Genomic DNA, 15,127 nt, shown 5'->3' on the forward strand with positions numbered 1-15,127 from the left:
AAAGCCTTCAAGAAGTCTGGGTTACCTCCATACCAAAACAAGGCATTGGAGGAGGGTGTTAGTGGTGGAAATTACTACATAAATGCCCCTTCCTGCCAGGGAGCCGGGCCTTGATCGCTGCAACGACCGCACCACTCCTCTCCCCTTTGGTCTGCTAATTCAATAAAGTCCACTCTCTGAAAAAAAAATAAATACTATATAAATGTGAATTATTATTTTTAAGGTATTGGATTGGAACAGATAAACTTTGTTACAGGGTTCCCTACAATATGGCAAAAAAAATCTGAGGCAAAAATGTCACATATAAAAATCAAATGTTTTACAAATATGACTATATAATTAAATGTCAAATATATATATATTAATTTACTAAAGGAACTTAGAAATCATCTAGACCAGGAGTTCTTAATTTTTTCATGTCATGTACCTATTGGGCAGTTTGATGAAGCCTGTGAACCATTCTCAGAATAATGTTTTTAATTGAATAAAATGAAATAACTAAATTGACAAAGGAAACCCATTATAATGAAATAAGGATGTAATTTTTCCTATCCAAGTTCATGGATTCACTGAAATCTATTCGTAGACCCTTTGTGGGTGTGAGTCTGTGTACCTTAGATTAAGAACCCTTAATCTAGACTATTCCTCTTTTATAGATGAGGAAACTGAGGTTCAGAAGAGTGAATGTTCACCCAAAGAGCACAAAGTTGGCTGAGTTAGGATTAGAACTTGGAGATCCTAACTTTTAGGGCACCATAATCTACCAAGCAGGTTAGAGTTTAAGCAAATATTTTAGTGAGAAAACATTTTTGTTTCAACTTCTGCTTTTAAACAGCAGGGGCAAACTGTACAAAAGAACTCCTATAATGAATTGTGATAATAGAAAGCACTTAAGTATCTTTCCACCAAACTCCATTATTCCTTAATTCACTCTTATGTGCTATCTTGGCCAGGCTTGTCTTTTCCCTTTGTGAGACCAGAATTTTACTTTTTGACATTAATCTCAAAGCTCAAGTTGAACAAGAACAGGAATGAAAATGACTTCTTATTAGAAGCTGCCATCCAGTGTCTCTGATCTCTGGGTCTGAGAGCTCCCGAAATTCATGGTAGTGAATGTGTTAAGTATATATCACCTGGAGAGAAAAATGAACCTTTGTATTAGGCTCCAAGTTTGGTATTCCATAAGAGTATAAATACTGAGAACAAAAAAATCCCAACAGGCTAGAACACAGCCAGATAGAATAAGAGAAACATAAAGCATTACACTTGGGTTTAACAGGTCAATTTTACAAGTATAGAGATAGGAAGGCACAGAGAGACAGCAGTCATCTGAAAGAGATCCTGGGATGGTGTGCTATGGGAGCCACCAAAGCAAACCCACCTCCTGCAAAAAGCATTTCCTGGTCCTCCTTAATCTTAGTGCCTTCATTCTGAGACTACCTCCAATGTGTTAGATAGAACATAGACAGATATATAGATACACACACACACACACACATGCACATACACACACATACACACACATAGTTGTTTGCATGTTGTCTCTTCTATTAGACTGAACTCTTTGAGGACAAGGATCATTTGTTGCCTTTCTTTATATCCCAGAATTTAATAAACATAGTGCCTGGCACACAGTAGGCACTTAATAAATGCAAGTTGATTGACTGATATAGTTGTAGATTGCATTGAAAAGTATAACATTCAAGACTAGGGAGTTGAAAACTACTCTGTATTTTGCAAATATTAGATCAAAACTGAAAGTATTCAACTTCAAAGTGGGCACCATATTTTAGGAAAAGAACCACCAAGATGGAAAGTATTCAGAGATGGCCATACAGGAGGGCTAAAAGTCTTAAAAGTCATGTGCTGTGAGGGTTCCTTGAACTGTGGATATTCAGCCTGAAGTAAAAAACTTAGGGGATACATAATGTCTCCAAGTATCTGAAGGGCTGTTACATGGGAGAGAGATTAAATTTGTCATGTTCAGTCCCAGCATTCAGAACTAGGATCTATGGGTAGAAATCACAGAGGCAAATTTAACCTTGATGTCAGAAAAACTTCTTAACTATCTGAGCTATTAAAAAGTAGTTTGGACTGCTTTGGGAGGAAATGGGTTCCCCTTTACTGGAAGTCTTCAAGTAATGGCTAGATGACTGCATATGTTGGGTATGCCATGGAGGAAATTCTTATTCAGGTGTAATGGGGGTGAATTGGCATATAGGGACCAGTCCTTGAACACATACAGTTATTCCCTGTTTGGTTCTGGTTCAAAAGACCATATGGAAACATGGGGAGAGCCAGTTTCTAGACATGTGGGACTGAGGGATTTGTACCATTTGATGATAAAAAGTCTTTTTTACTTGCCTATAGAACCAAAAGAACTGATGATTTGGGGTTTGCTGAGCTGGAACTGTTTTAAAAAGGGATGTCATGTCTCTTCATGCTTTTCTTTTGTGGCTTTCAGTGAGGCAGGACTCCTTTGAACTGCTTCCTTGAAAATCAGGTGTGGGAAGAGTAGGTCCCCTGTCTTCCAACCAGCCATGGTGGCCATGAGCACATGGCTGCTTCTGTCTTTTTGTATATCTTCTTTCATGATCTTAGTTGAGTGTATGTTCTAAGATGAAAGTATTGGAGTGTCCTTGTGAGCTTGGGAGATCTAAAGGTCCCATCAGAGGTCCCTTGTCAGTCTGAGCTGATCAAGGGCAGCAGCAATGGTGATAGGAGCAGTAGTGATTGATGTCATTGGAAGTGGCTACAGACAGATGTGGAAAGCTAGTCACCTGACAATGGCAGACTCCATGTGACCCCTCATGGCAAAGAAGAGGTACCACTTATGGACTCTAAAAAGGGACCAATCCTCAGAATCCAACAGAGAACTATATTTAGGCAGAACTTCATGAAGACTCAATGAAGAGAGATAAAAGAAAAGGATTTCCAGAGCCAGAAGTAGGGAGATACCCCTTTGCCACATTTGTTCCCTATACATGTGCCTTACTACCATTGTATTTAACATTTATGCCCACTATCCTCATGGGCATCCTATTGGTGAGACAGTGTTCTCAAGGTTTTGAGGGAGAATGTTTTTGTAGCAACTATTCTTACTAAACTTTTGACTCAATGCCTAGATATCTCTCTCTCTCTCTCTCTCTCTCTCTCTCTCTCTCTCTCTCTCTCTCTCAGGAACTCAACCTTGAAGTTTGATTCTGACTAAGGGGAGCACTCCAAAGGAGCTACTATGTAACACAGTAGGTTTTATACACACACACACACACACACACACACACACACACACACACGTTATCTCTTAGGCAGATAAAAGATTAGATGGCCTCTGTAGTCTCTTCCATGTGTGAAAGTCTATGTTTCTGTGACTATTTTGCTTCTTTAAAAAAATCATTTATTTATTTTTTTTTAACATTCATTGAATGGAAAAAAACAGCAAATAATCCTTTCATACTACATATCTATTACTACATATATATATATGTGTGTGTAATTATTTTTTCAGTGGATACTCACTTTTGTCTTTCCTTTCAAAGAGATCTCATTTTAGGGATCAGGCCTTTATAAGAACTGGTCCAATAATTAAAATCATAAAGGGCAGAGCATTGCCCAAATGCGATAGAGATAACCTTATTTCATCTTATAACCACAGGTCTTGAGAGCTGGGACCTTAGAGATCCACATCTTCATTTTAAGAGTGAGGAAACTGAGGTTCAGGGATTGTTTAAGGTCAATTTTATACAGCCATTTAGTGGCACAGTCAAGACTAGAACCCAGTTTTTTTTTCCTTCTATCAGTCTTGTGCTTTTTTAATGTAACCATTAACTTTCCTTCTCTTTACCTTCAACCATGTAACCATAGAAAACATTATACTTTAAAAATATAATATGGTCTAAGCTGTAACAGATTATCTCTTGGACAGCTGAAGTCTTTTTGCCGACAGATAAGTCTGTTACCAGGAAAACAAAATCTGTTATTACATCAAATAAAACTGTTACAAAGTCAATTAGGAAGCAGTAGAGCATGCTTGTTATAGTTTAATGAGCCTGCAGCCAATGAAGTGCTGGGTCAGCAGCAGCTAAGTTGGCCGAAGTTGATACCTAGCTTCAGGAAGGAATCACGCATGAATCACACCGACCCTGGGAAGGTTCCTTTCCTTGGTCTCCAAAAAAACACTGAGAAAGCAAATTGGTTCCCCTCTCATCAGCTGTTCCCTGAAACAGCTGTCCTGTTGGCTGTTCCATTGATTTTTTCAGTATCCTATTGCCTTTAACAGTTGTCTGTCTAGTTTTTGTGTGATGAGGGAGGAGTCAAAGTATATTCTGGGCACAATGGAGGAAAGGGGTCAGAAGAATGAAATAGCTGAATAGAAAGAAACAAGGGAGAAAAATAAATTGATTCTTACCCTGTAGGGATTTCTGGGGGTTTGGAATGCTCCTTTAAAAAGTAAAGTCTGATGTACCTCCCAAGTTAGTTTGTGGAGGAAGAATGTTTCCTTCTTGGGAAGTTTAGTGCAGGATGGAAGAGGGGAAATAACTGGCTGCCACTGCCTGATTTTAGGAAAGCCAACTGCTTAACCATTTGGTGGCCTCAATTTTTAATGCTATTTTCCTCCAGGCACAATTTGTTTCAGCAAAACGGAGTCACTATCTCTTGATCCTATTGGTTGAGGGTGGAAATAGCATCAGCTTTGGAGTCAGGGGGCATGGGTTCAAATGAACCTCAGACACTTATGTGACCATGGGCAAGGCAGTTAACTTCTGTGGGCCTCAATTTCCTCAGTTCTAAAATGAGGCATTTGAACTAGAAGCTATTTCTAGAGGTGTCAAACATGTGGCCCCTAGACACAGGCCACAACAATCCCAAGTGGGGCTCAAACCAGATTAAAATGTAATTGGAAAATATTTAACAAAATAAATAAAATACTATAAAAAACATTGATAACGATAACATGGTTTTCGAAGTCAATGCAGGGATTCTTCTGTGTTATTTTGTAGCCCCCTTTCTATTTGAATTTGTCACCACTGAACTAAATGGTTTTTGAGGTCCCTTCCAGCTCTCTCTATATGATCTTCTACTGCCCCAGGACCTTTGCTTGTGCCATCTTTCAGTTATTTAGTTATCCCATTCTGATGTTTTTTAGATCTTACTAATGTGCCTACTCTCTCCACCAGTAGATCTCACAACTCATCAATACCTTTTCATCCTGTGTGGTCTAGTGGATAGAGCTTAAGAGTCTGGGATAGTTGATAGGATGTCAGCTTGGAATCAGGAAGACCTGAGCTTGAAACTGACCTCAGACATTTATTAGCTCTTGACACTTGATACAATTGATAGAAGACTGGGCCTGGAATCAGGAAGATCTGAGTTCAAATCTGGCCTCAGTCACTTACTAATTTCTTGGCTCTAGGCAAGTCACTTAACCTCTCTGCCTCAGTTTCCTCTCCCTTAAAATGGGGATAATAATAGCAAGTACTTATCACATAGTTGGCATTTATAAACTTATTCCCTTTTCCTCCAACAATCTCTTTTATACAGATTAAGCTAGGATTAGCTTAGACCAAGCCATTACTACCCATGTGATCTTGGGACCTAGTGTCCTACTTTGGTCACGGGGGTGTAGGTGGTTTTGAGTTGTCAAAGGCCATGCCAGTGTAGTGTAAGCTCTGGTAGGTCCTATCAAGCTAGAAAGGCTTTGGACTCTGTGCTTGTAATGCAATGACCAGTCTAGTTAAATTCCCTACCTCTGTGCCTTGAGTGCTTAAGATCTCCTGGCCATCTTACTGTAAAATGAAGGATTTTATCTTCTGATGCCCTGCACAGATCTATGTCCAGGATCCAACTCTGGTACATCAAGTGATCAGTGATTCATTAGAGTCAATGAATTCGTCACTGAAGCAAATCTCGAGGCCTTTATACCTTAGCAAAAGGTCTTCATGAGTTGCTATGTATCAACTACTGGTCATCCTAATGATGAGCTTCTTTGAGTTAAGTTAGGTTGGGCTTTCAGCTAGCGCTTCATCACAGAGCTGGATAATGAGACAGCTTGGACTCAAGCTCAGATCCCCTGACTTTCGAGGCTGTACCTTTTCCTCTATATGATCTAGAAACAAGCCCTAATAACAATGACATGAATTTAGAGCTGGAAGCAACCATGTAATCCAACCCACTTGTTGAGGAAATCAAAGCTCAGAGAAGGCAAAGGACTCACCCAAAGTCAGATGGCTGGGTCATGACTCAAACCCAGGTACTCTGACTTTAAATACAGTGCTCTTTCCACACTGTCCAAGAAGACCCAGAAACAGGCCCCACTTTTCAGAATTTCACATTATCAAAGACTCCACCATTCAGTGACTCTCAGACAGATGATGATGTTGAACACTTGCCCCTGAACTCCACAGCCAAGCCAAAACTTTTGGAAAAGTCTCTCTTGTCCATTGCTAATAATGATAATAGGTAATTTAATACATTATCTTTTTTTGATCCTCACAACAAACCTGTAGGTAGGGCAAATAGGATCATCCATTTTTACAGATAAGAAAACTGAGGGTCAGAGGTCACATGGGATCACGATGTGCGGTACTAAGTGGTACGAATCTAAATACAAGAAAACAAGCTGGTCTGGAGCTTGCATTCTAAGAGGGAGAAGAAAAAAAAACATGAAAGGTGGGAAGGCTGTGGCTGTTGAAGAGATGGAGCAGTCAAGAGAGTGAGTTGAGTCGAGAAGGATGTGAGCATACTAGGACTCCTCAAGAAATGGGAATCCAAGCCAGAGACTCACCAATCAGACTGAGCCGGCCCCTTTGGGGGAGTCCAGGTGAGTGAGGCTGCGGAGGCAGAACAGCGCCAAGATTTGTGTTTACATTTAAGGCCTCAGAGGTGTTCAGTGACTTGCCCATTGTAACTCAGACTGGAGTTCTGACCACCACTATTCTCTTTTTCCGCGGAAGCCAGTTGAAGCAACAGCGAACAAGGTTTAACAATCCACTTACCTCCCTGAGGAGTAACAAATAGAGTTAGATAGTAAATATATTAATTGCCCTTCATTCTAGAATCACCCCCCCGACAGGAACAAGGGGAGCAGACACACTGTGTTACAGAGAAGCTAGAGTTTTTTGGGCTAGGAATTACTTAGGCTAATATGATTTGGAGCCTTAGAGATCATCCAAGCCCTTCATTTTACTAAGAAAAATGAATCCTAGAGAGCTTAAGAAGTCCCTTGCTCGGGGTCACAGGGTGATCCCACATTCCTTTCCCCCTATCAGGTAAATTCCTTCTCGAATAATTCTCTCAGTACAGAGTAGCACAGTAGAAAGAGGTACTAACTTCGATGATTGAGGTTCTGACCACCCGAAGACAAGCGCAGCGAATCCCAGAACCAGAACACACCTGGAGAGTCCTCCACGAGGCTGTCGAACCCTCTCCATGTGCTCAGTGTGGGGTGGGGGGGAGGGGGGGGGCTTATGCGGTTAACCATGAGCTAATCCGCGGGAGCAGAAAAACGAACTTGTGACTTTTAATGAAACTTCAGGCTCAGGTCCCCAGGGGTCGGTCCCGATTCCCAATACCTTTAGCCCAGCCTCACGTCTTTCCTCTCCCAGGTGCGGCGGGCACTCCTGTCTCTAATCCCCGGCCTGACTCAGGGTTCGGAAACTGCGCCAGCTCCCAGCCTGACTTAGAGGCTCGGCCAGAGGGACAGGGAGATCTGTCCGAGGAGGTGGCTGCGGGACTGCGGCTGCAGAACTCGGGCTTCTAGCCAGCCGCACTGAGCAGGTGGAGAGGGGGCGGGGCCATCCGGCCTCTGTCAAGCCTCGCAGCCAAAGATTCGCTGCGCTTCGGCGGTGCGCCTCACGTGGAGTCGGCTCGCGCCTGCCTCCTCCAAGCCTCCCTCGCCTTGCCCAACTTGGCCGAGGGAGGGGGAACCCGGAGGAGAACGAGGAGCCCGGAGTGGGGGAGGGGGAACCGGCTTCTCAGAACGCCGTGAGGGGAAGGTATGGGGGACTGTGAGCGTTTATTGGGTTGCCCCCGACCATACTGAGGTGCAACTGCACCCTCCCCACTGGGAAGGGGTGCTCTGGTTCCTGGGACTCGCTGGCCAGCCGCAGCAACCCAGGGCTGTCATTGGCAATCTCAGGATCTGCTTCCTGGGTTTGCTTTCGTTTTGCCGGGGGCTTCTCCTTTCTCCTCCCTCCCTTTCTGCGCACCCCCGCTTCCATCCCCACCAGTTTCCCACCTCGAGGCAGATACACGGAGACTGCGCGCGTACTCCAGGGCCCTGGGCGGAGGGCAGCTTCTCTGCAGCCGCAGGTGAATACGAAAAAGGAGGTAGCGGGGGAAGGGGTGAGAGGTGTTTGCTGCAGGTTGGGGACCGAGTGTGAGGGTAAACAGGGAGGGGGTGGAGAACTGATGCGATGGATCACCTTGTGACACTTCACTTCCATCCTTTTTGCGGCTCGTAGACTGCCCTCCCCCACCCTTGCCAGGCGCGAGCATGCGTTCACTGCGAGCTCGGGGTCGAGGTCACTCCTGGGTACTGTATAACCTCCCAGTCCCTGATATTATCTTCTTGCCTCGTCCCCATCATTCAGGTTTCGCGGGAAGAGGATGAGTTCTCTCTTCAGCCAGGGAGCCCGGGTCGCTCTCCAGGGCAGGGCCGGCTGCGCCCTCCTGCTCCGGACTCCCCCTTTGAAAGGCACCCAGCTGGTCCGGGTCAGCAGCAGCTCCGGGCCAGCAGGGTCCCATCATGTGCCCTTGGCCTTGAAGAAGCGGGGCTACGACGTCACCAGGAACCCGCATCTCAACAAGGTACCAGGGGGAGAGTGTTGGTGGGGGCGGTGATTTGGACACTAAACTGCGGATGGGGCTGGTTGCCCCTGACTCGTGGTATACCGGCCATTTATTGCCCTTAGTCCGAGAGTCTTAACTTCTCTTCTGTCCCTTTGCACAAGAATCCAGCCTCATTGTCGGACTGTTTTCCCTGTGTGCCTTGTCAGTTGTTACCAGGGCATGAATATGACTTGATTGGCTGTGTTAAAAAAAAAAAAGCCTCATAAATAAAGGCGGCTCAGGTGCCTTGGATATGAGGCAGCATGGTGTGGTGGAAAGATTGGGCGTCAGAGCAACTGTACTCCATTGTGACTCTACTCCTGATAAGTTGATAGGATGTAGTAGTCTTAGTTATCATCTAGCTTAATCCTTTTATTTTACAGGAGAAACTGAGGTCCAGGGATGTGGGGATCTGAAGTGATTTGGCCAGGATTACATATGCAGTTAAGTAGCAGAGCTGAGATTTCAAACCTAGGTTACTTGGTTATTTATGTGACTTCAAGCAACTTATTTCACTCCATTTATATACAAAATGAAGGGGTTGGACTAGATAGTTTTTAGAGTTCCTTCCAGTTGTAGATCCTGTGACTGATTCTGTAAATGCTAGCCCTGATTGTCACCCGGAGGCTTGAGTCAGAGCTCTGCCTATGATTGTGTGTCATTGGACGGGTCATTTGGATCTTTCTGAGCCTAAGTTTCCTCATCTCCAAGAAAGGAAACAGTAATACCTATATTTGTAATATCTATATTATTTGTAACCTATACCTGTCTTTGTGCAGATCAAATGAGATTTCACATGTGGAAAAGTAGTTTGATAATTGTGCAGTGCTATAGAAATGGAAGATAGGACTTCATATTTGAAAGGTGGTAAGAGAAGAAAGTAGGCACAGTGGATAGAGCCCTGGGCTTGGAGTCAGGAAGACTATCTTCCTGAGTTCAAATCTGGCCTCAGACACCTAACTAACTGTGTGATCCTAGGAAAGTCACTTAACCCCGTTTGCCTCAGTTTCATGACCCATTCTCGGAGCTGGGGAAGGAAATGGCAAACCCCTCTAGTATCTCTGCCAAGAAAACCCCAAAATGGGGTCATGAAGAGTTGGACACAACTGAACAATAACATCATCAAAAGGAAAGAGAATTGAATTTTTGAGCTGGAAGGGACCTTGGTGATCATCTAGTTCAGAAAGTCCTCGTGGAACTCCCAAGTGAGCTCCAAATCAGTTAATTAGAAAGTATTTTAAAAAATAAAATAAAAATACAGTACCTGTTTCTATTTGAGTTTGACACCGCTGATCTAGTCTAATCCTATTCATTTTTACATCTGAGGAAACTGAGGCCCAGAGAAGGGAAGTGACTTGATCAATGGCACACAACCAGTTAGGGGACAAGTAGAAAGAAGAACTCTGGTTTGGTGATACCCAGTTAGGAGCTCTATAGCACTCTGCTCCTAATTTTTTTGCCTAACTCATTCTCACTCATACATTTATTTCTGGAAGTCCTGTTAACTACTGGACCTCAGAAGAGTGGATGGTGAGTATTCTGATAGAAAATGATTTTGGCTAATAGTCAGGAGACCTGAGTTCTTATATTAACCTTTCACTGGTTGTCATATGACCTTGAATTAGTGCTTAACCTGCAAGGCTTCTGGTGAGGCAGTGTAGAGTTATGGAAAATGCCTTGGACTTGGAGTAAGGACATGAGTTTGGATGCTACCTGACTTGAATCCATTCTAGAACCAAGGGCTTGCTGCATTTCACAACTTCAGTATGCAGTTTACTCTTTTCTTTTAACAAATTTTAATGAATTAGTCCATTTTTTTGGGAAAGTTTTGCCATCAAATAAGCATGCTAATTTTTTTCCTTGTTTGCAGAAGAAAACTTGTTAATCAAAACAAAACAGCTTTTCACTATGCACATTATGTGACCATATCATCTTTAAAATTTTTTAATTTATTTTTAACATTTTTACAATTGATTTCCAAATTCTCTCCCTCCCTCAAATCCTTCTCCCACCAGTTGAGAATGATACCCCTTATACATGTGAAGCCATTATACATTTGAAGTGATGCAAAACATATTTCTATATTAGACATGTTACAAAAGTAAAAAGCAATAAAAATAAAGTGAGAAAATTATACTTCAATCTGCACTCAGAGTTTATCAGTTCTCTCGCTAGAGGAGAAGAGCATTTTTCATCATAAGTCCTTTGGAATTGTCTTGGATCATTGTCTTGATCAGAGTAGCCAATGTTACCATATCATCATGAAAGTATTCCTCCTAATGTAAACTCCTTGTTTTTTAATTCTTGGCAAGGTCATTACCACATAACTACTTAGAAGTTCTCATGGCTATTATGACTTTTTTTGAATCAAGTTTATGTTACCATCCTTCTCAAAGGTTCATAATAATTTCTAAAAGAAAAAGGGTAGTGGAGATTTCTTTAGTAGGGATTGTTATAAATTTAAGTCACTGTTTGAGCAAGTGCTTAAACTGAGCCAATTTCCTTATCAATAAAATGAGGTTAATGAGACTTAGGGGTGTTAAAGGGATCAGGTGAGATCATGTGGGTGAAAGCTCTTTGAAAGGAAAAAGGACCATGTAAGTTCTTACTTATTTATATTGTTCTTATCCCTAATATGCCTGTCATGAGCTGCAATAATGGACAGATCTTTCTTACCCTTTCCCATCCCTTTCCCCACTTGAAAACCTAAAAGGAATCTTCACATACTGCCAGCCTGTGACTGAATGATGTTTAACTAGAGCTTCTGGTCATCTTGTCTGTATTTGACCTGGAGATACATGAGTCATGGACCACTAACTTTACTTTCTTATGAATTGTTAACAGAATAAAGGAATGGATCAAAAGACTGTATTTTCCCTGGAATTGTGGTCTCTTTAAAGCATCCATAGTCCCTATGTTTCTCTGGCTGTGAAAAGTCTTTCCCCATCCTTAAACTGGAAATAGGGCTTTCTTTGTTAAAATAATGTTTTCATCACATCTTCCTGATAAGTAACTACTTTGATTTTCCCCGAGTGCTCTTGATCATTAAGGAGGAGTGGAAAGCGCTAAGAATGCCAATGTGGGGATTTGTATCTGTAGGGACTTCTCAGGGTGGATCCTGAAGGCTATAAAAGCATTGCTGGCTGGGCTACCTACTTTCTTTAAGTAGGGCTACACAGTCTCAGTAAGTGGTCTAGTGCTGACCTCCTGAACATTTTATTGGAAATTGACCAAGTTAGTCTTAGAAATCAGCCAAGTAATTGATGACCTCTGCATTAGGATAGGACTCAGGGAACTGAAGCTTCCATGGCTTCTGTCAGGTCCCAGATAAAATCCCACAAAAAAATCTCACATTCTGCAGAAACCTTTCCTGGTTCCCCTTAATACTAGTACCTTCCCTCTGAGAGTATCTCCAGTTTTTCCTTGTCTGTATGTGGTTGGTGCATAGTCATTTGCATTTTGTCTCCCCCATTAGACTGTGAGCTCCTTGAGGTTGGGGACCATGTTTTTTTACTTTCTTTGTATCTTCAGTACTTATCGAAGTGCCTGACACATAGTAGGTGCTTAACAAATGCTTACTGATTTGACTTGTTCAGCTCTGAGAAAAGGAGACCAGTCAGAGAAACAAATGTGAAACATGAGAAATACATGAGAGGTTTTGAAACATATGATGTGGATCATCTGGTTTGACTCTCTACCTAAGTCAGAAAGAGAGGTGTGGACGTTTAAGCCACAAATTATGTTTGATTGGCCTTCTTGCTATTCCTCCTGTTTCTATGCCTTTGCCCAGGCTTTCCTTCATACTTGATACACATATCCTCCTTACCTCTGACTAGTTTTTCCAAAGTTTAGCTTAAGTTCTTCCTAGAAGCCTTTTGCTCATTCCACCCCATTCTCCCCACCAGGAGGTGGCACAGTGAATAGTCCATTGGGTCTGGAGTCAGGAAACCCTGAGTTCAAATCCAGGATCAGATAATTAACAGCATGTGACTTTGGGAAAATCACTTAACCTCTGTCTACCTCAGTTCCTCAATCATAAAATGGAAGGTAGAGGTTTTTTTTTTTGTTTGTTTTGTTTTGTTTTTATTTTTGTGAGACAATCAGGGTTAAGTGACTTGCCTAGGGTCATACAGTTAGTAAATGTTAGAGATTGCATTTGGACTCAGGTCCTCCTGACTCTAGGATCAATGCGCTATCCACTGTGCTACCTACCTGCCCCCAACCATAAAATGGAAATAATAAAACACCTACCTCCCAGAGTTGTTATGAGGATCAAATGAGATAACATTTATAAAGGCACTTAGCACAGTGAATGGCACAGAGCAGGCATTTAATAAATGCTTATTTTCTTCCTCCTACCTGCTAGTGCCTCCCTTCCCCCAAATTACTATATATATATGTGTGTGAATTTCTGTGTGTACATATATATACACACACACATAGATGTGTATACATTTTATATACTTATATATGTGCATATGTTACCTCCCCCTATAGAGAATATTTGAATTTTGCCTTTGTATCCCCAGCATCTAATACAATATTTGGTACATAGTAAGTGCTTAATGCTTGTTGGCCAACTGAATTTCCAGTGAGTAAGAAAATATTGTTAGAGGAAATGGATGATTTGAGGGTGTTGTAGTTTACAAAGACCATAGTACAATTAGGAACTTTATAAGTTGTGGAAGGAAAAACTTGGTGTTGTTTGGCACAATTCTGTCAGAAATAAATGTATTAACCTTCCCCTCTCCCTAACTCCTCTGTTACTGTCAAGGGCGCCACCCAGTCACCCAGGCTCCCAACCCAGATTTCATCCTTGACTACTCACTCTCTCTCACCCTCCATATCCAATCAATCGCCAAGTTCTGTAGTTTTACCTTTGTAACAACTGTATTACATGCCCCCTTCTTTCATCTGTTGCTGCTACCACACTGGTGCAGGAAGGCACTCATCACATCATGCCTGCGCTATAGCAATAGCCTGCTGGTTGGTCTGCCTGCCCCTAGTCTCTCCCCATTGCAGTCCATTCTCCATTCAGCTGTCAATGTGATCTTCCTAAAGTATAGATATGACCATTTCACCCCCACTTCCATCCCATCCCATCCTCATTCAATAAACTCTAGTGGCTCTCAATTACCTTGAGGACCAAATGTAAAATCCTTTGTTTGGCATTCAAACCCTTCACAATCTGCCCCTACCTTTCCAGTTTTCTTACACCTTACTACTCATCATCACATACTCTTTGGTTCATCCAGTAGTCTTGATGTTACTCACACAGAATACTCCATCTCTCTAGACTCCAGGCATTTTCACTGACTTTCTTCAAGTCAGCCAAAATCTTACCTTTTAAAAGAAGTCTTTCTTGATCCTCCTTAAATCTAGTGCCTTCCCTCTGAAATTAACTCCAGTTTATTCTGAATATAACTTGTTTGTATGTGTTTGTTTGCATATATTGTTTTTCCCATTAGGCTCTAAGCTTCTAGAGGGAATGTTTTTTGCTTTTCTTTGTATCTCCAGCACTTAGCATAGTATCTGATACATAGTAGGCTCTTAATAAATTTATTAACTTACTGAATTAAATTCTAAGTGTCTCATCATAGAGAAATCCCCAAAGGAATTTCCTCATGCCTTTAAAAAAAACTTTCTGATTTATCCCATTTTTCATTTATGATTTATTGGGTTTAAGAACAAAGACAAAATTCTGTAGTCAATATTAAATAAGAGCATAAAGTTTAGGTTAGAATGTTTTATTTGTCTAAAAAGAATTATAGCAACCTAATTTTGGCATACCTTGGAGAATTATTTTACTAAAATAATTAGTCTCTCTCTTAACATCTCCCTCTAAGGATCCCCCTTTCAACTTGGTCAAAGGCAAACTCAAAAAGGGCTTCTCTTAATTGAATTAAACAAAGACATTCTTGTTCTTAGTATGATCATTACCCAAGTCAGTTTTAGGGAGGATCCCTTCCTAAGTTGATCAGGCTTTTCCCTTTAGAAAGTGGTTAGGCTTTCCATAAAAAGTAAGGCTTCTCATTCAAATTAGACCAAGGACTTCAGCTTAGAGTATTGGCCTAATACGGTTGTTTCATATTGCTTCCTGAAAGAGGGAAGGAGAAGAGGGGCAGGATTGGAGGGGTTTAGCATTTCTCTGCAAAGTGAAATCTGTAAATATATGGACCTGAGACATCATTTAGTTCCTGAGTATCCAAAATGTGGCCCATGCAACCCTGAATTTTGACTTGCCCCACCTACCTTCCTTCCTTCCTTCCTTCCTTCCTTCCTTCCTTCCTTCCTTCCT

At 41.8% G+C, this 15,127-nt stretch overlaps 1 protein-coding gene across 3 annotated transcripts in view; it reads left to right on the forward strand.

The window, feature by feature from the left end:
• The first annotated feature begins 7,917 nt into the window (after positions 1–7,917).
• Positions 7,918–15,127, forward strand: part of ME3 (malic enzyme 3) — a 314,844-nt gene continuing 307,634 nt past the window's right edge. For 2 of the 3 annotated variants that reach the window (XM_027848247.1, XM_027848249.1), the window contains exons 1-2: positions 8,224–8,310; positions 8,592–8,808. In XM_027848247.1, coding sequence (XP_027704048.1) covers positions 8,608–8,808 — 201 coding nt within the window. In that variant the 5' untranslated portion in view covers positions 8,224–8,310; positions 8,592–8,607. Of the gene's footprint in view, positions 7,995–8,223; positions 8,311–8,591; positions 8,809–15,127 lie in introns of those variants that run through there. The other variant, XM_027848248.1, reaches the window with a different exon arrangement.

This window comes from Vombatus ursinus, unplaced genomic scaffold, assembly GCF_900497805.2.
Source record: "Vombatus ursinus unplaced genomic scaffold, bare-nosed wombat genome assembly UNPS02005659.1, whole genome shotgun sequence".
Lineage (NCBI taxonomy): Eukaryota > Metazoa > Chordata > Mammalia > Diprotodontia > Vombatidae > Vombatus > Vombatus ursinus.